Source organism: Antedon mediterranea, chromosome 1 (genome assembly GCF_964355755.1).
Source record: "Antedon mediterranea chromosome 1, ecAntMedi1.1, whole genome shotgun sequence".
NCBI classification, from domain to species: domain Eukaryota; kingdom Metazoa; phylum Echinodermata; class Crinoidea; order Comatulida; family Antedonidae; genus Antedon; species Antedon mediterranea.
This window is the reverse complement of record NC_092670.1, coordinates 18,689,421-18,715,067: the sequence shown is the minus strand read 5'-3', so window position 1 is coordinate 18,715,067 and position 25,647 is coordinate 18,689,421. Positions and strand designations below refer to the sequence as shown.

Below are 25,647 nucleotides of genomic sequence, written 5' to 3'. Positions count from 1 at the left end.
TTAAACTGCTTAAAGACCCCTTCCCTACAATATGTGACGTTTTGTAAAAATAATACATATATATTACTTTAAAAACATTAAACCAGGTCATTCCTTGTCTTAAATGTACATTTTATGGTAAATTATGATAAAAAGCGAGAAACAATGCACTACCTCGCGACGAATGACCTCTCGTGGACGGTCTTTAGGCCTAGCCTAGCTAGGTTTAGTTTTGTAGGCCTAGCTGGTAAACATCGGTAAAGTACAAACATCGTACGCTAGCTATACACCTAGCCTAACGTTGTATAGTTGCTGCATTAATTGTCTTTCTATTTTTGCCAGACTCTGTTGATACAAATTAGGGAAAACCCGGTATTCCCTTTGTTTTGGCCTCACGATTGATTGAAAAGTGAGTGAATTACAGAAGAAAAACAAAAATATCAATCCGCGCGCAATGCATTTTGGGATTTATAGCGGCCTGCTAAAATTACTAGAATCGACTTATTTTTCACATTTCTAACCGTTTAAAGACAAAAAAGTTATCTCAATTGGACCATATAATATTTATTTTTACATTAAATGTAGTTTGTGACCTTAAATTAGATCTAAAAAATGTAGGGAAGGGGTCTTTAAGCTCACTAGAGATGCAACACAAGGACGTAGACGCAAGGCGAGTGAGTTGGCCAATGAGAAGCGATTATTTATATTTTTGCTAGTCTTAATCAACTAGCTTGTATTGTGTCTATGTCCTTGCGTTGAATCTCAAGTGGGAACCAAGTGGGAACATACTATGGGCTAACTTTGGTGAGTAGATCACCAACTTCGCTAGGTAAATAACTAAGCATGAATATGTCGTTGAGTAACATAAATTATACCTTAATGAGCCTTCTCTCTTATTCAGCCATTTCTCCACATCCATTTCGATGCTTGTCTTTCCAAACCCGTCGCTCCAACTCCGGTTGTGGTTCTCATCCTTCACCTTCTGAATCTCTTCGGAGAACGACTTTTCCTGATTGGTGTCCTGATTTCCTGGAGGACAGCTTATGGAACGACTGATGTCCTTTGTTGGTTGTTCATTTTTCTTTTTATTAAAGTCGCTTTCAGTTTTCTTTAGCGGTTGTTTTATTCCATCTTGACTTTTTTCGCTTTCTTTATTTGTATCCTTCTAATAATATGCAAGAAAAAAGTATTGTTTATGATAAAGCATACAGTTATATATGATTCAAATTAAACTATAAATTGATTTGATAACATCTATTTAACCAATAGAACAAAATATATGATACAATCAAACAAATGAAATTAGCTAAAGTACGGAGAATGGGCTTTTTGTTTTTGATGACCAAAATTATGGATTCTATGGACATCCATTATGGCGAAAATGAGCATTACAATAACAAAAATGTTCATAGATTATTTTATGCTTTTAATCCTATAGGAAATGTAGGTTGTATCCTTATCAGACGGTCAAGTTATAAATATGTACGTATGTGTAGTTCCAAAAAGAATGCATTCTCAATCCCTGTGGAGGATTGAAGCATATTGATAGATATGTTGAGCAATTTTCAGAATGACATAAGTGGTGTACCGAAAACTCTATATCAACATATTGATTTTGCTACGTGCATAAAACAATATGATTGCATATATTAAATTATACTATAGTTAGAATTATGAATTATTAGTATTTCTTTACCAGATCATCGGTTATCATGGGATACACAGGCTTCCTTTTCTTGTTTTGTCTCGCATTCTCCTCATTAATCTTCGGATACTCACTCAGTATTTCCAACCAACTGCAAAACATAAATAAATACAGTCGACCTTCTCATTTACGTACCCCTTGGTCTGAGAGGCGTTCGTAAATGAGAAGGTTCGGAAAAAAGCGCCCTCTATTAAATCAGTGGTAAAAACATGTCCAAACAAAATGCCCTATGTAAAACTTACTGTGTATAGTACACTATAAAGAACAAACAGTATTAAAAATATTAATACAGTATAAAACAATAAAATTTAACATGTAAATTAACACCTTAAATGCCAAAAAGATTGATATTTCTGCTTTTTGTTATGTTACACACATTCTCTGTACCAAAATTCAATCGTTTACTTTTTATTATGCATATTTTGACACAAACTGTAATTTACGAACTTGTTCCTAAAGTAATAATATAAAATCCGTTCTGGACCGCAAATATTTACATTTTTAAGCTACTATGTATGTGTGGTGTTTGACAACTATGCAAGTAAAATGGAATTCCCAGAAAAATGGCTACGCGACGACTGACATTAAAGTTTTAAAATGTTAATAAATAAGAGTCAAGTGTTTTTTTATATCGTAAACACATGCACAAACCAAACTAAATTGATAGTATGGTCATCGTAGCTAGCCTTTTTTGCAGTTCGCGATCAACTTTTGTTTTTTTCAAAAACACGTGCAGGGTGCTCTCCATGCACTCCAGCAGTGGGGATGATGATCTCTAGCTTAAGCCTAGACTAAACGGCCTAGGCCTAGCTAAACGGCCTAGCTAACGGCCTAAGAATAGACAACTTTTAAACTATAAATAAATCGTGGATCGTTTTTAATAAGCTTTGCTTTATTTATGAAATAATTGTTTTGGGGTAGTTTAATAAATTAAGAAGATAATAAATTAGTAGGTACGTAAAAGTTTTATTATATTACTGATGACGTCATCGTTCGAACGGCGTTCGTAAAATAGAAGGTTCGTAATTGAGAAGTGTGTAAATGAGAAGGTCGACTGTATATGTTTTATTTTTTTAATTTATTCCATAACAATAACTTTCAGAAGAAAATTCATGACTTGCCAATTACTAGAAAACCTATGCTTTCAAACCAAGTTTCATTTGATGCTTAGTTAGTGGAGATGTTTTGGGCATCAGAAAAATTTTTGGACTTTTACAGGATTTGAACCAAGTACCCTGGTATTACTATTAGTAAGCAAAACCAAGTTTCATTTGGTAGTGGAAATGTTTTGGGCATCAGAAAAATCTTTTGGAGTTTTACAGGACTTGGACCAAGTACCCTGGTATCAATAAGGAAACATGTCAACCACATTGTCAAATATATTAGGTATTATCAGCATTACCATTACCCCGGTGTACTGGTCCATTCATGCCCTGTCATATTGGACAGACAAACAAGTGCCGTTTGGTGGCAGCACTTGACATGTGGACCCTTAGGGAGTAGAAAGTTGTGGTATGTGTCGTCCACACATGTGCGCAATTCAGCACAGAAGGCTACAAGTCGCAGATTATTCCCCAATTTACATTTCTCACCAATTGTGAAAAAAAACCAAATATTTATTAAATTAACATCAATGTCTACTTTACCTCTCCTTCTCCTCCCTCGTCTCTGCTCGGATGTATATAACCTCTTCTGTTGTCTTGATGGCCAATGAGTAGAGTTGTCTGGTTATGGAGTCTGAATTGTTGATATTAACACAGGTATACATGTCAATGTGACCTTGGGGTATGGTTGCCGGCTGCAAAATCAAAAAAACATTTGGGTTTTTTTTAATAAATAACATTAAATCAATAGTTGTTAATATAAGAAATATAGTACAGCATCAAATCTGAAAGAATTAATTTAAATTAAAATACTGGAATTATTTTGATACAATAGAATTTGAAAATATATAGAAAAATTAGAAAAACAGATATTTATTAGTAACTGACTATATCATTTGTGTAAAGTTGCAAACAAAAAATAAATTAGGAAGCTGCCCTCTATAGTAGATTAGAATATACAGTACTGTACTACTACTACTATATGAACAAAAATAGTATTAACTTTTTAAGCGGATGGGTAAATAATATGAGAAGGAAATTCTAAGATATTTCTTAAGGCATATACAACAACATATACAATACATTTTTAACTGTGAACTAATCAAACAATATTTAATCAATTAACTTTATTCAAGTATTCATAATGCCAACAGAAATCTTCAAAATATATTAAATTAAAGTGTTATTGCCTCATTCAGTTTCCACTTAAAAATATGAAGCTTTTCCTATAAATTAAAAACTATAGTTTGCTAAGTAAGTAAATCAAAATCACATTGCTTCATTCTCTCCCTTCATCATTATTAAAAATAATCAATCAATAAAACAATGCATTTATTTCTCTGGATTGTATAAATATAGAAGTGGACATAAATTAGGTGGACACTTTCAGGACCTAACAAATGTTTCCAGGAATAGAGGTTGCCCATAGTGTTATAACAAAAGTGAATAAGAGTGTCCCCTGAATAAGAGTGTCCCCTGAATAAGAGTGTCCCCTGAATAAGAGTGTCTCCTGAATAAGAGTGTCCCTTGAATAAGAGTGTCCCCTGAATAAGACTGTCCCCTGAATAAAAGAGTGTTCCCTAAATAAGAGTGTCCCGCCCCTGAATAAGAGTGTCCTCTGAATAAGAGTGTCCCGCCCCTGAATAAGAGTATCCCTGAATAAGAGTGTTCCCTGAATTAAGAGTGTTCCCTGAATTAAGAGTGTCCCCTGAATAAGAGTGTCCCCTGAATAAGAGTGTCCCCTGAATAAGAGTGTCCCCTGAATAAGAGTGTCCCCTGAATAAGAGTGTCCCTTGAATAAGAGTGTCTCCTGAATAAGAGTGTCCCCTGAATAAGAGTGTCCCCTGAATAAGAGTGTCCCCTGAATAAGAGTGTCCCCTGAATAAGAGTGTCACCTGAATAAGAGTGTCACCTGAATAAGAGTGTCCCTTGAATAAGAGTGTCCCCTGAATAAGAGTGTCCCCTGAATAAGAGTGTCCCCTGAATAAGAGTGTCCCCTGAATAAGAGTGTCCCCTGAATAAGAGTGTCCCTTGAATAAGAGTGTCCCTTGAATAAGAGTGTCCCTTGAATAAGAGTGTCCCCTGAATAAGAGTGTCCCCTGAATAAGAGTGTCCCATGAATAAGAGTGTCTCCTGAATAAGAGTGTCTCCTGAATAAGAGTGTCTCCTGAATAAGAGTGTCTCCTGAATAAGAGTGTCTCCTGAATAAGAGTGTCCCCTGAATAAGAGTGTCCCCTGAATAAGAGTGTCCCTTGAATAAGAGTGTCTCCTGAATAAGAGTGTCCCTTGAATAAGAGTGTCCCTTGAATAAGAGTGTCCCCTGAATAAGAGTGTCCCTTGAATAAGAGTGTCCCCTGAATAAGAGTGTCCCTTGAATAAGAGTGTCCCCTGAATAAGAGTGTCCCTTGAATAAGAGTGTCCCTTGAATAAGAGTGTCCCTTGAATAAGACTGTCCCCTGAATAAGGGTCATTCCATCTCAGTTCACCCAAAAAAAATGGAATTTTAAACCCTACCTCTTCCAATTTTGATGAAATTTGGTATATGGGTGATTCATAGCAATTAAAGCCAAAATTTCAAATTTTAACTTTATCGGACCAACGGTTTTCGAGATATCGCAATTTCAATTTTCGGTTTTTACGCAAAAAAGGGCGCGGCCGCCACGTTTCAAAGAGCTGTATCTCGGGAACTATAGGTTCGATTTTAAAAACAAAGGTATTTTTGTAAAGGGGAGACCATAAGGAACCTAAATATACTAATTGTGTGTGTTTTATGTTAATTTTAAGTTGAATAAAACTTTGACATATATTTTGACCTTGAAATTGACCCCGTGGAACACGCCCGATTTGTTGGTGACTATCACGAAAAATGTAGCCCTACGTGTCAACTACAACATATAAAAAAATTGGAGGGGTTTTTTTGTTTGTTTCCATGAAATTACAATTTGAAGTTGACATACCTCTTCCTTTTAGTGTATTTTTGGTGTTGTTATACTTTATACACAGTGTGAACACTAACTGTTAAGGTGTCTTATTGTTACGCTTTCTCATCAGGCCCACTTAAACAGTAGATATATTTTGATATGAGAAATACTGGGTAACTCACATACTTTTCAAATCAATTTTGACACATAGTTTAGTGTCCTTACTATGTTATTATGCACATTAACATATGCATAATAAGTGATTGCAGAGAACATACAACAGTTAACTGTATAGGTCTTTTTAAAGGTTGTCATCCCCTATATAAAAACAAAACTACCAACCATGAAAAAAGTTCATTATTTCACAGATGGATGTGGCGGCCAATACAAAAACAAATATAACTTTATTAACCTTTGCCACCACCAGGAAGATTTTGGTTTAGACGCCGAGTGGAATTTTTTCGCTACATCACATGGCAAGAGTGCGTTTGATGGCATAGGTGGAACAGTTAAGAGGCTCGTCACTAAGAGAAGCTTACAGTGTTTGACTGAATGTCATATTATCACATCTCTCAGTATGTTCGACTACTGTGTAATTTTTTATTTTTATTTTATGTCTTTAGGCAATGTGGCCAAGGATTATCAATGGTGAATTAATCACTGTCCTATCAGATAGGTGGTAATCCCCCTGATACAGGGGCTATTGTGTGAACCAGTTCACCGGGGTAACCCCCTACTCTTTTTCGAATAATGAACTGGGTTCTTTAAAGTACACACATGTTATAACTGTGTACACTGGACCTACGGTTTATAGTCCTTATCCGAGAAGACTTGTTCCACCACCAGAACGGAGCGAGTCGGCCTCGAACCCTTGCCGATGTTGTTGTTGGCTCTTTTAGGTACGGTAAACGGCGCCCCTGCCTTAACCGCTCGGCCATATGACTCGCTCATATGGACATTCCAGGCATCAACTTTTTTCATGTGGGAATAGATGAGGTATCTACTGTGGAAAAAGAAATAAAGCCGAGATTCAACCTCGCCCAGACCATCAAGGGTACATTACAATATCATCGCTTTGTTCCCGTTTCTCTGGCACAGATGCAGGTCTACAAAGTACCCAGATAAACCCTCCGGATGTGGTAGTGATTCAAGAATCTTTCAGTGATGAAAATGAAATTGTTGCTGATACACAACCCACCATTATTAGAATTCAGAATTTTGTGTGCTGTAGTTATGATGGTGTCCCATGGATTGGTTTGGTGGTGGATGTCTCACTCGCAGAAGAGTTTGGGGATTTTCAAATTAAATTTATGCATCCTCATGGGTCAGCGAAAACCTTTTATTGGCCGTCCAAAGAAGACTGTTGTTGGATTCCTGAATCAAATGTACATTGTATTATAGCCTCTCCGTTTATAAAATCCGCTTCGACTAGGAATTACAGTATTTCCCAAAATGATCGCCACAACATTTCTAAATACTGTTTGAATTGTCCAGATGACAAAGAGTAAAGGCCAGACATAGACAATTGTAACATTATAATAATATTTAGTTTGTAAATAAAATTAATTTTGGAATACATCAAATTGACATTGAAGTAATGCATGGACAGACACCAAAAATACACTAAAAGGAAGAGGTATGTAAACTTCAAATTGTAATTTCATGGAAACAAAGAAAAAAACCCCTCCAATTTTTTTATATGTTGTAGTTGACACGTAGGGCTACATTTTTCATGATAGTCACCAACAAAACGGGCGTGTTCCACGGGAGAAATTTCAAGGTCAAAATATATGTCAAAGTTTTATTCAACTTAATATTAACATAAAACACACACAATTAGTATATTTAGATTCCTTATGGTCTCCCCTTTACAAAAATACCTTTGCTTTTAAAATCGAACCTATAGTTCCCGAGATACAGCTCTTTGAAACGTGGCGGACGCGCCCTTTTTTGCGTAAAAACCGAAAATTGAAATTGCGATATCTTGAAAACCGTTGGTCCGATAAAGTTAAAATTTGAAATTTTGGCTTTAATTGCTATGAATTACCCATATACCAAATTTCATCAAAATTGGAAGAGGTAGGGTTTAAGTCATTGGGTGATCTGAGATGGAATGACCCATAAGAGTGTCTCCTGAATAAGAGTGTCTCCTGAATAAGAGTGTCTCCTGAATAAGAGTGTCCCATGAATAAGAGTGTCCCTTGAATAAGAGTGTCTGCTGAATAAGAGTGTCCCCTGAATAAGAGTGTCCCCTGAATAAGAGTGTCCCTTGAATAAGAGTGTCTCCTGAATAAGAGTGTCCCTTGAATAAGAGTGTCCCTTGAATAAGAGTGTCCCCTGAATAAGAGTGTCCCTTGAATAAGAGTGTCCCCTGAATAAGAGTGTCCCTTGAATAAGAGTGTCCCCTGAATAAGAGTGTCCCAAATGATGGGTTCTACTGTGCCATCATACATATTTCAACTATCTTATTTAAACTGATTAATCATACATATTTCTCATATTCTATGTATCAGTAGGAATCTACAACCCACATCAACTCCCACATGGATCAGTAAATAAACAATAACCAAACAACAGTGCCAAAATAACTATCAGTCCACTCATTCAATGCTTTATTTATTCAGGCATAGTGTACAACGAGGACAAGTGACAAGTCCCAAGTCCTATGAATAATGACTTAAAAATGGTTTTATTATTAGATTAAGTCAAACTTATTATTCTTTTGCTTTAAGGAATCCACAGTTACGATATTTTTAGCAATCATTTCTGTATGTTTCAATACATTAGTTGAGTATATTTTGTATGTATTTCATGTTGGATGGGAAAATAAATAAATAAAAGAAATTCATAAAGTCCATAAGTACTCTCATTGGGGTTCTTTTAATATACTTTGGAGACAATTCACAAACATCTACAATGACTGGGAGACAATTCACAAACATCTACAATGACTGGGAGACAATTCACAAACATCTACAATGACTGGGATCTTTCTGGCATACAACCCAAAGACTGTAATAGTGTAAGGCTTTGTCTACACTATCAAACTTTATGTGACAAAAAATGTGATATGCCCATATATGAACACGATGTAATATCACTAGCATATATTTAGGCAGATCACTATTTGGACATATCACTCGAGGAACGTACAAATTTTGGACCAAACGGAAACCATTAGACTTTCATAATTCAGTACAAACAGTACAGTGACCATTAATGACTTTTAATAACTGGAACACTAATTCATGGTTTCTAAGACTTGTAATTTATCGTTTTATTTGTGTATTTGGTTCACAGGGGGGACAGAACAATATAGTCAATATTAACATAAGAATAGTTTCTTCTTGATGCTGTAGGGGATAAATGACTACTACAGAACAAATATTTAAGATGTATTCATGCAATCTGTCAATGAAAGGAAGATGCTGTGAAAGAATGAAGAAAGGTGTTTTCAAAGGATCCTTTTAAAATGGGGTGATTTTTTAAAAATAAGTATTTTGAAATGGGGTGATGCTTTGAAAGCTGGATTCTGCATTCATAAATTTAATTTATTTAGGAACTCAATAGATTAATAACCAATCAAGGAGTTCTGGAATTAACTCCTGGTTTTTTAAGTATTCTATTTGGAAATAAGGCAATGATGTTTTGAAAGATTGTATATAATTTCATTTAATTAAATTAAGAATTCAATAAATAATTTAGAAAGAGAAAATGTAACATAAAAAAAATATCAACTAATCAAGGTGTTTTGAAGTATTCTATTTGGAAATTAGGCAATGTTTTGAAAGACAGATTCTATTTTTAACTTAATTTAATTAAATTAGGAATTCAATCGATCAATAATTTATAAGAGACAATGTAAAATATGTGCCCATATAGGTAGAGACATCAGTCAACTAATAAAGTATCAACCAATCAAGGTGTTTTAAAACATTTTTTACAGTACTTGGAAATAAGACAATTATTTGAAAGAGAGATTCTATTTTTATTTCATAAATTAAATTCTAATTTAATTAAATTAGGAATTCATTTGATCAATAATTTATAAGAGAAATAGGGACATCAGTCAACAACTAATAAAGTATCAACCAATCAAGGTGATTTTTTGTTGGAAATGAAGAGATAAATGATTCTTTTTCTATTTTAGAAATTAATAAAATTAGAAATTCAATCGAGTAGTAGTCTAACGAGTGCTGCTTACCTACCTAGATAAACCAACATTAGTCCTTCTATCTCAAGTGAGATAACAATATGATATGAAAAGAATTTTTTGTTGAAATGTCCCATCTGACAATGGAACATCCTATATATACTGTAGATAAAGGCATCACTTTAACTTTTTACATCTCCCTGCTTTAACATATGGCATCCTAACTATGAGTTACAGCACTGCAATATTAACTATAAAGCATCACAACTTTTTTTTTTTTTAACCATATTTATTGAGGGTGATCCATCCAGCAATTGCTAATCATTATGGACCCTCAGAGGTTCACAAGACAAACATATACACAAGATGCTCTACATATTAAACAAAGTCTTATTACAAGTCTTTGGGAGTGGAGTTGTAATTTTGTCCTTAGAAAAATCCTGACAGGACTTGAACACAGGACCCTTGGAATGGTAGCCAAGCATCATAACCACCAAGCCACAACTTGCTTCATTTCATAATAACAATAAAATATATAATGCAGAGAAACAATCTTAAAATAGATATAAAACAAATATTATTGTCATTGAGTACCAATTAGAGCATCACAAAGAATAATATCAACACAAGGACCTAGAAAAGGATCAGAATTTGATTTCATTTATATATTTAAAACAAAGATCTGTGACTAAAACCATGCAGTAATTCGCTAGTAAAAAGGTACGTCAGTACAGTAAGTGCAACCAAAATAATGTGTTAACTTTGTTATTACGTTTTCTGAGAAGCATAGAAAAATTGTTGCCAAAATTAATGTAGGCAAATATATTTATGAAATTAATAAATAAACATATTGTTTTCAAGGAATGACAGGCGTCAAAAACAACTTGCTATAAATGTATTAAGCAGTCCTAGAAATATCCGAAACTGAAAATTTAACCAAACATCAATTATGTAAAAATTAACAAGTAATGTAGTGAACATGTCTAGGTTTATTATTTACAGATATGTACTTTAATATTAGCAATAATAAGCATTTGTCCGTATTAAAATAAAACGTTAAAACAAAATGCAGCAGATGTTTGAAAGTGGGATGTTTACCTAGAATATAAACAAACCAATTCATTTATTACTTGGGAGTTTCTTAAAACTATATGACTAGTTAAAGTTTAACAGTCATGAACTTTCGCCATATAAACTAACAAGTGATTTTCAACTTGACTGGTCATAAAAAACATTTACGAGCTAGATTCAAAGCTTCCCTACTGGGTGCAAATGAAAGGCAAGTTGACTGTGGGCTTGGTATTGTTTTGGTTTTAGCTGAGCAGTGTTTATTGAATATTTAGTATTATTTCTGCTTTGTTGTCAGGGTAATCGGGTGGTAAATATGAACAGTTTCAATGAGCACCTGGCAATGGGATATGACGCACTGCAGCGACTAGTAAACATAGCAATGGGATATGAACAACTCAATTTTTTAAATTTTTATCATGTTGTTATACTGTAGGTTATAAATAAGCGTTTGGCCAAAGAAAAATACGTATGGTATACTATACATGCCATGTCATAAATACAGTCAACTTTCCCAATACCGGATTCTCTGAAAACCGGAAACTCTCCCAAAACCAGATTTTCCAAAAGGTTCCAAATTGCTCTTTACCATTAAAAGCACATTCTGAATACCAGACCTCCTGGAAAAACCAGATAAATTTGGCCAGGCTAAAGGTGTCCGGTAGTGAGAGAGTTGACTCTACTTAATATAGAATATAGTTACAGACAAAGTACAAAATGTCTGCTGGTCGCGCTCGTAAAGAAACTAAAGACCGGCACCGTTACAGAAATTTCTAAATTTACATTGCAAATGATACACTAGGTTCGGTTCAACACTTCATTTGAACATTTTTAGTCCCTGGGTGTCCCCTCCTATTTCATAATCCTAGATCCTCTACTATTTGGTCTTTCCATCTATTCACAATCACCATTCTTTTCCTTCCTGTTGCCCTCTTTATCTCCATTCTATCTTTATTTTGAACTGTTCAACTTTCCTTTTTCCTTCAAGGTGTTAACATTTTTACACAAATGTTCACCTTCTTTCACCTGTACTTTTGTAGTTAGGTTATTAAATTTGAAGCGAACATAAAGGCTCTGCTATAAAGCGCATTGCAGTTTATACTACCAAAGGCTAGTTCTATTCTTGACCATTCTACCATTAATCTCCCATCCTCTGATAATATTGTGTATACTTTTTAATGGTGAGAATATGCTGTAAAAGTATCAACGGTAAAGATTTATTGAGTACAGGCTGTTAGAATGAAAGTATGCAGTTATAGCCAATAAAAATATCAAGAGAAGGAGAGATGAAATGCTTGTTGAAAATTCAATATCTAATTTTTAATTAATAATTAATGAAGCTTGAACTCATATGGCCAGGCAAAAATAATAGGACTTTTCACCTTAAAATAGTTAAAACAAGCACAAACTACAGTATGTCATCATTAGGACTATATTTGAAAATGAGTTATAAAAACTGAAATATATTCTAAATGGTCATTAACAGAGCAAGTAAGGCAAGGCAACAATTTCCTTGATGACATGTCTGGATCTAATAAAGCCATAAACGCTCAAAAGGCCATAAGACAATCTCCAGTTTGGCAGGTTTTAAAAACTACTTTAGTTAGTAACCAATAGCTTAATGATACTTGATAGTTTCTTAATAGTGACAGTAAAATAACCAATCTAATTTGTCGCTGTTAATAAGTAACTGGTTGCTATGTAATTATAGTTTCTAAGCAATTTTGTTCTTCAGAAGACAGTGTTACCAGGAGCAATTAAAGAGCAAAACACACATGATATCAATTGATATCATCAACCAATCCAACAATTGATTTGTTTTTCATTCAAATTATATTATTTCCATATAATTGCATATAAATGACCTTTATCGTAGATAGGTAATTTAGATACTGTACGTCTACCGACAAGGATAGATGAAAATACTTAGATGAACATTGAGTGGATGCTTAGGGATAGTGGTTTAAATGGTTAAAAATGGTATTAAAGGACAACTTGACCGAGGACCATATTTTATATATTTAGTGATTTACCTTGCAAAATTTACATAAAGGGTTTTCTGGCAAATCGCGAAAATTTCTAGTAATTTAAACACACTCGTAAAAAACATAAATGTTGATTTTTTTAACTGTTTCTTTTGCTTATCTGGACTCATTAAGTAGATTTTGCGATGCACCTGTGACGTCACAGCAATTTACGGCGACGGCTGTACAGCGAATGCGTGCGGCGATATCCTTAATCTTGCGATTGTTCTGAAATCATATGTACATCCCTAATAAATATGGTCCTCGGTCAAGTTGTCCTTTAAGTAAATGCACTCGTCTTTGTACAGTTCAGTTTCTTATTCTGTTTTAGTAAATTTCTGAATACCACCACAGTACCCTGCACACTGAGATCCACACATAGAAATAATTAAACAAGAAATATTTCTTCCAAAAACATAGTTTTAATTATTGTTCTTTCTTCATTCAATGATGCTTTATAAAAAAAATGCTGCCATGACTCTATTTAGCTCTGTGTTGTTAACTCAGGTGTACCTTCGATAATGCGTGGTTCCCACTGGCGACGCAACACAAGGACGTAACGCAACGCAAGTGAATTGACCAATCACAAGCAATGGCTTATTCGCTTGTGATTGCTAACTGCCTATAACTTCGCTTGTCATTGGTTAAAACGCTTGCGTTGCGTTTACGTCCTTGCGTTACGTTCTAGTGGGAACCAAGCTTAACTCTTGATAGATTTTATACACATTAGACCAAACACCTTTGAATCCAGAATAAGTTGACTGTATTTACTGCATGCCAATAGACAAATAATAGTAAACATAGTTTTAATGTTTAATTCCAAGCGCAAGAACTCACAGGTATAAAGTTTACTGTGTAATAATAATTATCAGTACATTTTTGGTTTATGAAAATTATTATCACAATATATAACATCCTGCTTTATTTTTCAAATATATAATAATAGATTTATTAATGTAACATATCACTTTCAAATTAAGCAAATTCAATAGAAAGAACTAAAATATTACTTGATATTAACACGTCCCATTCTATTGTGGTTGAATAACATATCAAAATCACATGCAAATACAAGGCTAAATTATCACTTTTTCTAAATGTCTAAATACCATATGAGGGCAATGTCCGATAGCGGTCAAAAGAGGAAGAGGCATTTAAACTGATTCAAAGGTTAAGACTCAAGCGATTTATTCTTGTAATAATTTCAGTTTTAGTTTCAAAAGACAGAGGGTTATAACTTATATTAGTACTATGTAAAATAACTATTTCTAAATAAACAGTGCTGCCTAATAATAAAACCAAAGACTTTCCTATAGTGCTGAGGTTGAAATTGTGCAAAGATTGAAATTGTTCCTTTTGCAAGAGTTTTTCCAAAGTGTATACATATTGTACTCAACATGAATGGTACACACATTTTTATTTTGACTTTTGACCTGAAGTCCCCCTTTTGAGAGTACAAACGTTACAGTGAATGATTTAGTATACAGCAAACAGAAATTCAATAATTTACACCTTTACCTTTTTACTGTATATTTCAGTTTTAACAAACAAAAATTGTGCAAGTGACTCGATGTTAAAGAATCTTGTTGAAAGGGTTTCAATACGTAACATAAGGTCTTGGCTTTAGCACAAGTTTGTCTGTAAGCTAGCTATTGTTAATGTTGTAACAAAACAGAAAGAAAAACAAACTGAAATGAAATATTATACGCCAAGTGTATTAAACGAAACTAGACGATCTTTCCGATTCATGAAATTATTTCTGAAACAAAATATCACAAACCTGTTTTGTACCAACAAGCACCACAATCATTATGAAAGTTTAAATCCTTCGGTTTAATGACAGAAAAATCTAAGAAGCCTGCACGTTAACTATGCTAGTCTGACAATGATAAGACACATAGTAAAGGATTGAAAACACCCGAAAATCTGTCATTTTTTGGGGTCAAGTATTATACATAATGCAACCTATTCATTTGTCATTTTGACATCGGAAAAATCAATGGCGTCTTCCTTTTCTTTTGTAAACTTTAATTACCAAATCTTTCTACAAAGCCGTAGTTAATAAATGGACAACGGAACTTGTAGTGTTACGCAGCAACGACACTATTGTTCTATCACAGAAGGACCGTTCCATTTAGCTTGTAGACAGGTGTATTCCATCATAGAGAATATCTCCATGATTCCATTATGGAAGTATAGTTCCATTCAGCCTTACATAGAAACATGCTCGTCCATATAGATAGACTATTCCATTTAACATAGCCTACTGATGGAGCATTCCATCAGGTGTACACTCCTCCAGATACACTGATCCATCCACAGAGGACCATTCCATTTTAGCTGAGACAGATTTATTTCATGATAGAAGGATCATTCAGACAGATTTACCTTCAGAAAACTACTAAACCAGGATTATGCAGATTTTGTCAATTGTCTGATAGTTCAAACTTTCGTTTTAGGGAATTAACCTGGATAATATACAATCAAGTCTGATAATTCTTCTTCCTAATTTACATACATAACTTTTTAAAATTATACTGTATTTAAAATGAACTTACATTATCGTCAAGTGCATAACAAAGTTCTCCATTTTCGTAGAGGATAAAGCAGCGCCGTTGCCATTTCTACAAAAGAAAATATATAGAAATAGTAAGATATTTGCTATAATAATTAATAAGGTAGTAGATTCTCGGTATTGTATCTATAATTGGTCTAGTATCATAGGCAAATTCTGTAATACAGTGTAACATATGTATCACATGTGATGCCTCTATCATATGCCATAGTCAACGTAACCTTAACATAATACCTGGTTATGTGATACACATGTGACACTGTATTACAGAATTTGACTATTTATTTATTATTTATTCAACCATATTTCAAGAGGGTGACCCAGCCAGCCAGTGGAAGCTGATTTTGAGGGGCCCTCAACAATACGACATAAAAACATTACATGTAATTGTAAAAAATATATTCAATAAAGAATAAATATAAAAATGTCAATAGAAAGGCAAAAATGAAAAAGGTCAGAAAGATAAAAATTTAAAAAGAGTCATTATTAAGTAAACATAAAATTCTTTAATTTATTTTTAAAATAAAAAAAAAATAATGGAATTTCTAATTAAAACGTTTAACATACTAGTGAAGATAATGCCATGTGAAGATACAGAAAGTTTGATTTATTAGCCAAATTTATTTATACCAAATCCTAGTATAGGCCTCATATAGAATTATCATTACACAGCTGTACCAGGAATCTTATTGTCATTTACATAGGAGTTTTTAATACATAATTGGTTCATTCCAAGAACAAACATTTGGCAAGCATCCTCAATAGCTGAACTTGTGCTTTGTTCAACTAGTGCTTCGGCCTGTCAAATTACTAATATAAAAAGGAAACAATTGATTTACGAAAACGAGGCAATTGCTAAAGTTGGTGAAATGAAAGGAAATAAGTCAAATCAAATGATAGTTGTTCAATTCCCCAACTTAACGCAATGAGGAGTATAGTTTACGTGTTGCTACAGTCTTATCTTACTATAACCTGTAATCGCATTACTTTGATTAGTTCAGTAGGAGTTTAAGGATAGAATGTGAAAAGATATTCCTTTTTTTTATCATATCTATAGGCCTATTTTTATTATTTAGTTTTCTTATTATTTATTATGTGCAGTATGCATGCAATAGCTTTGGCAGTTGCCCTCGTTAAATAAAGCTTAATTTTTTTATTCTGCTATAGCACTCTGTAAGATGGAAAGGCATTACAAAATTGGTGAAATTAAAAATAAATAAATAAATGTATTATAATTGGAGAGAGGCTCTACCACAGTATTATGTAAACAGAAACTCGTGATTCTCTAATTTGTTAATGATTGTAATGGAATCTAATACGGCATATTTCTTTTCATTTGTTTATGCAAATGTGGAAAGGCATTAAAAAAGTTGGAGAAATTGAAAATAAATAAATAAATGCATTATAAATGGAGGCTCTACTGTACAACAGTATATGTTAAAATAACAGATAATTTTTAATCATCTTTTTTGTTAATGGTTGTTATGGAAACCAATGTATTTCTTTTCTTTTGTTTATGCATCAAATGGATAGTTTGTCTGAAATGAAAGTTGAATTGGAATTGATAATATGGTATTTTTTGGTGCACAAGTGGATTTTGATTGACATACTGTATAATGTATTGCAAAACTATGTCCATATAATACTTTAATAAGTAAATAATATCAATGTTCATTTGATTAATAATTAATTACACAGGCACCAGACTTTCATTACGACAGGCTTTGTAATAAAGAAATCAGGAAACAAGAATCCCCAGGGCAGTTTACCAAGAATTTGAGTTTAAGATTTGGCATCTATGTAAAAGTATGACGCATTTTAATAATTAAACATTCTTGGCAGAAGAGAAAATAACTTTGGATACCAAGGTTAGGATTCAGTGTAATAATTAGTAAGATTTTAAGTTGAGTTAAGAGCCAAGGGTGACACAATAATAAGACTGCAGTTGAAAATGTGAAGGGCATTACAACGTTTGTTGAAAAATTTCAGATAAAACTGTTCTATATAACTGTGTGTCATGGCACTACAATGTAGGATGTTAAACAGTAGGTATTATTATCCGAGGGGTACAAAAATGTATAAAGGAATTTCAACATAGAAGAAAAATTTTATATAAAAAAAAGTTACATGTTTGTCGCCCTCTATTTCTCCACTACACTAGAGGATTTGATATGGTTTTTCCTTTTATGTTTTGATAAAGCAAAACAATACAATTAACTTACACACTGCGCCTAAATTAGTATGTAAAACATACCAGTACATTTAACTTTTATTCTAGAATATTTAATTTTGTTTGTTTTAGCCGGAGGTTACTTGTAGAGATATACAAGTATATATCAACACGTAAAAACTTGAAAATTATATATATATTTAAAGTTTAAAAAAAAACACTTCAAAATATTTTTAAATAAATAAAAATTCTATACAGTACAAACAAATTTATTTTTAAACCTTATTTTTTGTATTCACGGTTAAAACTCAATCAGGCAGAAGTTTTGTACATTCCTTTCTGCCAACAAACCTAATAAGTTGTAATGAAAAATTCTTTTAAGTTTAGTGAACCGGATGTGGATGGTAGTGTGAAGCCAAGGATATGGGCAAGTAATTACACCTGTAATCAATTAAGAAATTAATCAATCAATCAATCAACCAAAAAGTATTTAGGAAGTTTATTGACCTGGCTATAGACGATAAAAAAATAAAATTAACACTTTTCAAAAAGTCAAAAAACTACTACCGTATATCTTTTCTGGTATAATCCCACCCCACTAAAACACAAAATTGGGTCGACTATGGGGGGGGGGGGGGTGTCACTATACCCGGGAAAACCCTGATTCAGAAAAAAAAAATGATTGTTAAACACTCATCTGAACTGGCTAGAGAGAGGCCTACATCCAGACCAAAACTTTATACAAAAAAAAAAAAATAAACATGTTTCTCTAGCCCAAGACAAGAAATGTGAAGCAAAACTTTAATCTTTAGAAATCACTTTTATAGTAATCTCAGTTAAGACAATTTTATGTTTTCTAGGCCGGTGCACCCAATTGTATAAATAAAGTTAAAGAACATCAGAGATTAGGTAAAACTACTACAATTTTACTACAATGGTTTTTTCATGGTTCCATGTGCCTTTTGCAAGCTTATAGATAAATTGTAAATAATTGATCACTGTGTACCATGTCTGAAAGTACAGTACAGTAGTAGTAGTAGTCCCCTATAACACATTAAACTTTTATCCAAACACAGGTGTTAGAGTCAGGAAATAACAATTTCTCGACATGTCTAGAAAGTTATCAAATATGACACCGATGACAGAGTTATGATGATCAGGTGTAAGAAACACATTTCCAAATTAATTTCTCACCCTTTTGCACTCATTGTCTACTGTTGGTTGTGCTACAGTTGGTGGAGGTGGCCAAGCTACTTGGTATCAAGTTCTTTCACCAAGTCTTAAATTTATTTAAAGGTTTTCCAGCCAGAGCTCAATTTTCACTGAAGCAGCCTACATAAACTGTACAAACCTCACAATACTTTCACCCACTTTGTATTCTTTACTTTTATTTGTTGTTTGAGTACCTTAACTTTAAAAAAGATAGCTGCGTGCAATTGATAAGTCAGGAAAAAAAAAGAGAAAAATGGAAAATGATGACTGTATAGACAATCCATTTGTATAGATTCATTTTAAATTTGAACTGAAACATTTTTACACATTTGATACAGTATGCATGACGATTTAAAGGATTAAGATGTATGTCGTCAGGAGTATAATTTATGTATGAATAATGTTATGCTAATTAGTACAGTAGCATCACTGGATTACACAAGTGATACAACACATATTCCTATATAGTGTTGTTGAATAATAAAAAACGTAAAAACTTAAAAAATCACAGGAAACAATGGAACAAAATAAGGTTAGGCACACAAAATATACTATAGAAAATATCACAACAAAATAAAGAATATCCATGACAAACACAAGTATAAACTTGTAGAATTAAAGTCTTATATATCTTTCCCTTCTTAGTTAAGTTCCAAGTTAATGGTAGTCCAACACTGTACAGTAGCAGAGAAAATCAAACAAAATCCAAGATATAAACTATTCCGAAGCTAAACATTTAAAAAAAAAGATGCTTTTTAGTTTCATTTAGATACTACAGAATGTTGACCAAAGTTTGTTTTGCCTATAAAACCAAATGTTTGGACACATTTAGTCCACCATAAAACAAAAGTGAAGATGGATCAATTTCCATTTATAACTATAAAAAGCATCCACAAAAAGAAGTATTTTAAGAGCGGACGTAATTTACAAATATGCATCAATACAACCGCCTTTCTGACCTTTAAAAGTTTGGTAGAAAAAGTCAGTTTTTGTTCACTGAAGTACAGTCACTTTGATTAATAATTGCAGTTTCCTTTTGAAGCAGTAAAAAAATAGTACACAATTTCTATTGATACGTAACATTTCCAATATAAAGCTCTGTCTACAAATTAGTTGGACAAAAAAAGTGTGATGTGGCCAAATATGGTAGTGATATGCTTAAATATGGTAGTGATATGACATCATCATGTCCATATATGGGCACATCACATTTTTTTTTTCACATAAAGTTTAATAGTGTAGACAGGGCTTAAAAGAATAGCTAGATAAATATTCATCACTCAACTTCAATATTTACAGATAAAATAATTATTTTTTCTTATCATACTGTACTTGAAGTTAGTAGAAGTTCACACCATATAAAGATAATCTATATATTAAGTGCTTGGCAAACATCTGAACTAAACTTCAAACCATTTCTACATCCTGTTGTCTTCTCATTATACTGTTATAGTATAATCTTTATGACATCATTCACAGTATTGTGATGTCATTAGATCATGTGACCTGCTCCAGGTTTGTAAATTGAACTTTTAGGCAAGCATATTGTACAAAAGACTATGATGCAATGAGTACATAAAAACATCAATTGCGTACTGAAGATGACATTGTGAGGAGTCAATGTCTGGTGTAAACTCTGACTCTTCCTACTTGAAAAGATGTAACATCTAAGTCCACAGCGCCTTTGATCACTAATTGTTGCTGGAATTGGTGCTTTGCAAATTCGTATATATTATTATTATTATACACTATCAAACTAGTTTGATGTGCCCAAATATGGTAATGATATGCCCAAATATTGTAGTGATATGACATCATCATGTGCATATATGGGCACATCACATTTTTTTGTCACATAATAAAGTTTGATAGTGTAGACAGAGCTTAATGAAGCAGCGATCAAGAAACAACTGTGAACTCTTTCTTTGTGACATTCATTCCCTGATGAAAACCAATATAAATAGATCTAATAAGGAAACAAATCCATCTTGACAATCAGTTTCAATGCCTAGTGTTACCAACACAATGTTTACAAGGACAGAGACACAAAAGGCTTATTGTATCAAATTATTTGAAGAGCTGAAAGGAAAATTCTTTAATCAATAATTTAATACACACAAGTGTACTCAAAATAATTGTTGTTTTTAAAACAAAATTTTATATGAAATTTAGTATTTAGTTCATATTGTAAAAGATGATATTGCATTTATTTACATACTTTTCTACGATCTATTTTAAGAGGGTAAGCTAGTATAATTAATCAATAACGATAAAACGATAAAAATATTTAGTATGTTTACTACGTTATTTCTACTTACCTTTCATCAGAGAGTAAAGAAGAGTAATCTAATTCCATACAGTAATTAGTTTATCTTTATAACCAGAGTTTATAACGCTGACCTTAGCAACCAATTAATTTGAATATAACATCTCTAGCAACTGATTAATTTCAAAACAAACAATAAGCAATTATGTAAATGTTGTAACAAAGTATACTGGATAATGATCAGCCTTACTACCTCAGAGGGAAAATCTGAAAATAGGGATGTTCGCAACGATACGAATACGATAACGAAAACATCACACACACACACACATATTCGTTTTTGTAAGCCAGTAAACATCTGTTTTGCATGAAAATGAATGACTGCTGTAAAATTTAACGAAGCGCAGGTACGTGGTGCTTGGCTGCCTAAGCCTAGTGTAACATCAAAGCGAGGGAGGACTTTAAAAACTTAATTTTAAACAAAATTTACCTGACATTTTTAGTAAATAAATTTTCGTAAATTACTTTCAATAAATCTATAATTATATAATCATGAATCATTGATCCCCTGAATCAAATGCAAAATGTGCAAAATAGAACTATACTCGTTTTGTAGTTACAAATATGACTGGTGATATTCGTCAACACGTATACGCTTTACGAATATAAAATGGGTATGAACTTCACAAATGTGAGACGTATCTGTTTTCGTTATCGTATTCGTAAGGTGGTAAAACCTCCCTATTATCTATTTACATCTCCTATAAATACATGAATCAGTTGGTTTATCCAGGTAAGTAATCCTACAGTATCAAATAGCCTTACAGTCTAGTTGATCAATTGTACTGTAAGAATCAAATATTTAAAGTACTATCACTGTCAGTGTAATTATATAATGACACGCAATATCGAGACAGTTTCATGTTTACTTAATCATGTGATACGGTATGGCAAACTTCTTGGAGCCACAGTGGGAGAATAATTTGATTATTGTAAACGATAACAATAGATTGTAATGTTGATAGAAGGCTATTAATTAGATAACTATCATTAAAATTTCTCTATTTAATAAATACAACAATAAATTTAAATGATGCAATGAAGGGTAAAAAGATATAAAACAAACGCTTTAGTACGTCTGTCTGTAATAATGTATTATTTTCATAGAAAATATTATTTGAAATGAGACAAATATTCTCAGAGATATGGGTTCTAACTTGCATAGTGGCACAGCTGGTAGTAGTCTTCCTTCAAATTGAGCAGAATTAGGCTTTTGTTGCTTGGATCATCTACAGTTACGTAACCATCTTCCTAAATTTCGAGTCGAGTGGCTGAGCAGTTTAAGACAGCAACACTACAACTACTTCCATGATATCAGCCAAGGTTCAAGGCACTCCACATTTTTTTTGGGAAGAGTACTGGGTCATTACCCTGGTCTTCTGGCCCATTTCAAACCCGGTCTTTAATGAAGTGTCAGGATAATGACCCTACAATTTCAATTATTTTGTTAACGAAACACTAGGACAATAAAGAATTTAAACGGTGTGTGACCGAAATGGCCACCGACTGAAACGGCCCCCAACATTTGTGACCCCAATACTGCTGCAGCTACAAGCACTAAAGGACTTGTAACAACATGTATACCATTTCAACAATGTTTTTACTTTTATAGTGTCTTTATTGCAACTTTGTCTGAAAACAAATCCACCCTACATTTTCATCAGCGACAAACAAAGAAACTTAATTAAATATTGGTTAATATAGATTTTCATATTAAAACAACAAAGCTACAATAACGATGTAGTTTGCTTTATTGAATATCAATTATAGCTGTGAGTTAACAAGGAGATAATGGTATTGATTAAGTCTAACTATAAACACTCCGACAGAGCGGCAATACTTTGAGACGCACGCCTGTAATAGTAGGTTAACTGCCGAAAGGCTACTTGAAAAAGACCGAACATATTTGTTCAGACTAATCAAGAAGCGATATATTAATTAATAATGATTTAACAGCGGTTTTTAAAATATTTGTTGTATCATTCACTTTACTTTTAAGATTTTATAGTAAATGTACAGTAGCTGAACAGTCTCATTTAGGAGCTACCATAAGTGACTGCAGCAAAATGTTTGTTTACCAATGTTTTCAGACCATATTATGTACCTTAATGATTTCAAGTTTGCATACATAATAGGCAACTATTTCTTTTAAGATTAATTTTAAAGACATTACAGATGTTTCTATATTTGACAGAACACAATGACGACGACGTATATCCAGTGTTTTGAGGTTGGTTTTTACTAGCATACTGTTCCTACAGCACCACCATAATCCCTGTGCTAAGGTCAAGGTCTAAATACAGCAGAAAAACCCTCTTCTACCTGTCAGCCTATACACAATTCTTTTGTGTGTATTGTATAATCACTATTATTGTTGAACACAAAACTTGTGGACGACGTAGTAAATGGTTTAGCCTAGAAACTACTACAGACATTATACACTAAAATGCTTAAATAAATTGTAAGTAAAGGTTACCATACAAGTATGACCTAGAAACTAACATTGTGTACATAGTACAATACTACATACAATACTGTACACTGTACTTGAACTGTATGTCCTATTATAGTTTGAGTACTGTAGAACAATGAGGTCACAGTTTAGTATTGTAAACATTAATAAACATGGTAAATTTACTTTTGAACATTAAATCCCTTCTCATACAATGGATTACCTCCAGTTTACAAGAACTTCAAGTAGGATGATCCCATTGTAATGTTGATAAAATACTGTTTACATTTCAAAATATACAGTACATAGCAAAGTCTTTTATAATCAAGGTTATTAAAATATTAATTTATACCAATGATACTATAATATACTACAAAGAAATGGCCCACTGAGAGAGCTTTTGTGTGGTAACACATATTTATTATTATTTGTCTGATTGAAAATTTAGCATTTTAATACACTTTTCCAGATTTCAAAGTTGGACACTTTATAGTTGCATTACATCTTCCAAGTCAAATGAAGAACATTCTTCCATAGAACAATAATATGTTGTTACTCTATATCATCCGATGCAGTCAAGCATGACCAGGTGTCTCAAGTTTAACTGGTATCGTAATGCATAATGCAATTCTAGGGTTGGCATTTAATAAGTTTCTCCTGCTGTGAACTACCACTATTAGCATCATCTTGCTAAAATATCATCCATCAAGAGTGACAACATAATATTGTACATCTACACTTAATAGAACTGTAGAACTTCATAAATAATATTTCCATAGCCAGCTGGTATATTTAAAATATTATCATATCACAGATACTGTACAATACTTTAAACAAACATTCATTTCTTGCAAATGGTTGAAAAGGTTATTTGCTGAGGAGTGGTTCTCCATCTAACATTCTATCTACTAACCTTTAACAACTAAACTGAAAAGAATGCTTTACTTGATTTAACTTATTTGTGTTTGTGTCCATATATGGACACGATGATGTCATATCACTACCATATTTGGATGGGCACAACACTTTTTTTGTCAAACTAGTTTGATAGAGTAGACAGAGCTTTAGACATTGTTATAATAATGTACGATTTGTATTTAAAGTTTTTAACAAAATGAGAACATAAAAGCAAATCTTGAAGTTGTACACTGTAAATTATGGGTATTTTTTAATGGTCAGTTTTACAGATCCCTCTGGACAAGATAATCTCTTTTATGATACAATTCTAATGGGATCAAATCCATAGAACCTTGAACAAATCTCAAGTTTAAATACCAAAATATCATATGGTTATTATCACAAGGGGTCATGCCAACATTGACCACTGAGTGACCAACTATTGCCATGTATTTACACACAATTTGTGTGGATGACTGTTGTCAATCAAGTAGGGTCCAATAGTATGGTAGCAGGTCAGTGATCTGGAGATCATTGGTTTGAGTCTATATAATCAGTAATGCAGAAATAAGGACAGTAGGGGTATTACTAATTACTAAACTCCCACTTGAGGACAGGGTTCATAGAATTTTCACATTTATGTGATAGGAATGTTTCATAAATTGTATATCTTCCAGACATTGCATATTATTAGGCCATAATTATATTGGATATTGAATTGAGCACTCTTGAGTGGTATGTGCACTATATAAATCCATATTATTATTATGTTAGAGTTGTAGCTCTCGTCTCGGAGAGAATAGGCCAATGTCGGTTTATCCAGGTAAGATAGGCACAAAATAGACTTCAGTACTAACTATAGTCATAAGTACAGTATTATTTTCATATTATATAATCTCTCTTTATCTTCGGTGAGGCGGGCTGGTAATGTCATGGAAAGATGCAGTAGCTACAGAATATAAAAAACAGCATTTTTTTGAGAAAGCATTCTTCTATCGTAAGTAGTGTGTTCAGTACAGCAAAATTATTGTGAGGCAGGGTCGCACCACATTAACTAAAATG

The 25,647-nt window shown here is 32.9% G+C and overlaps 1 protein-coding gene across 3 annotated transcripts in view; it reads right to left on the bottom strand.

The window, feature by feature from the left end:
* The window catches only part of LOC140060218 (uncharacterized), an 80,842-nt gene that overhangs the window by 35,632 nt on the left and 19,563 nt on the right, over positions 1–25,647 (bottom strand). For all 3 annotated transcript variants that reach the window (XM_072106340.1, XM_072106356.1, XM_072106348.1), the window contains exons 3-6: positions 15,512–15,577; positions 3,331–3,482; positions 1,676–1,775; positions 855–1,144 (exon numbers count right to left, since the gene is read on the bottom strand). In XM_072106340.1, the coding sequence (XP_071962441.1) occupies positions 855–1,144; positions 1,676–1,775; positions 3,331–3,482; positions 15,512–15,577 (608 nt within the window). The remainder of the gene's footprint in view (positions 1–854; positions 1,145–1,675; positions 1,776–3,330; positions 3,483–15,511; positions 15,578–25,647) is intronic.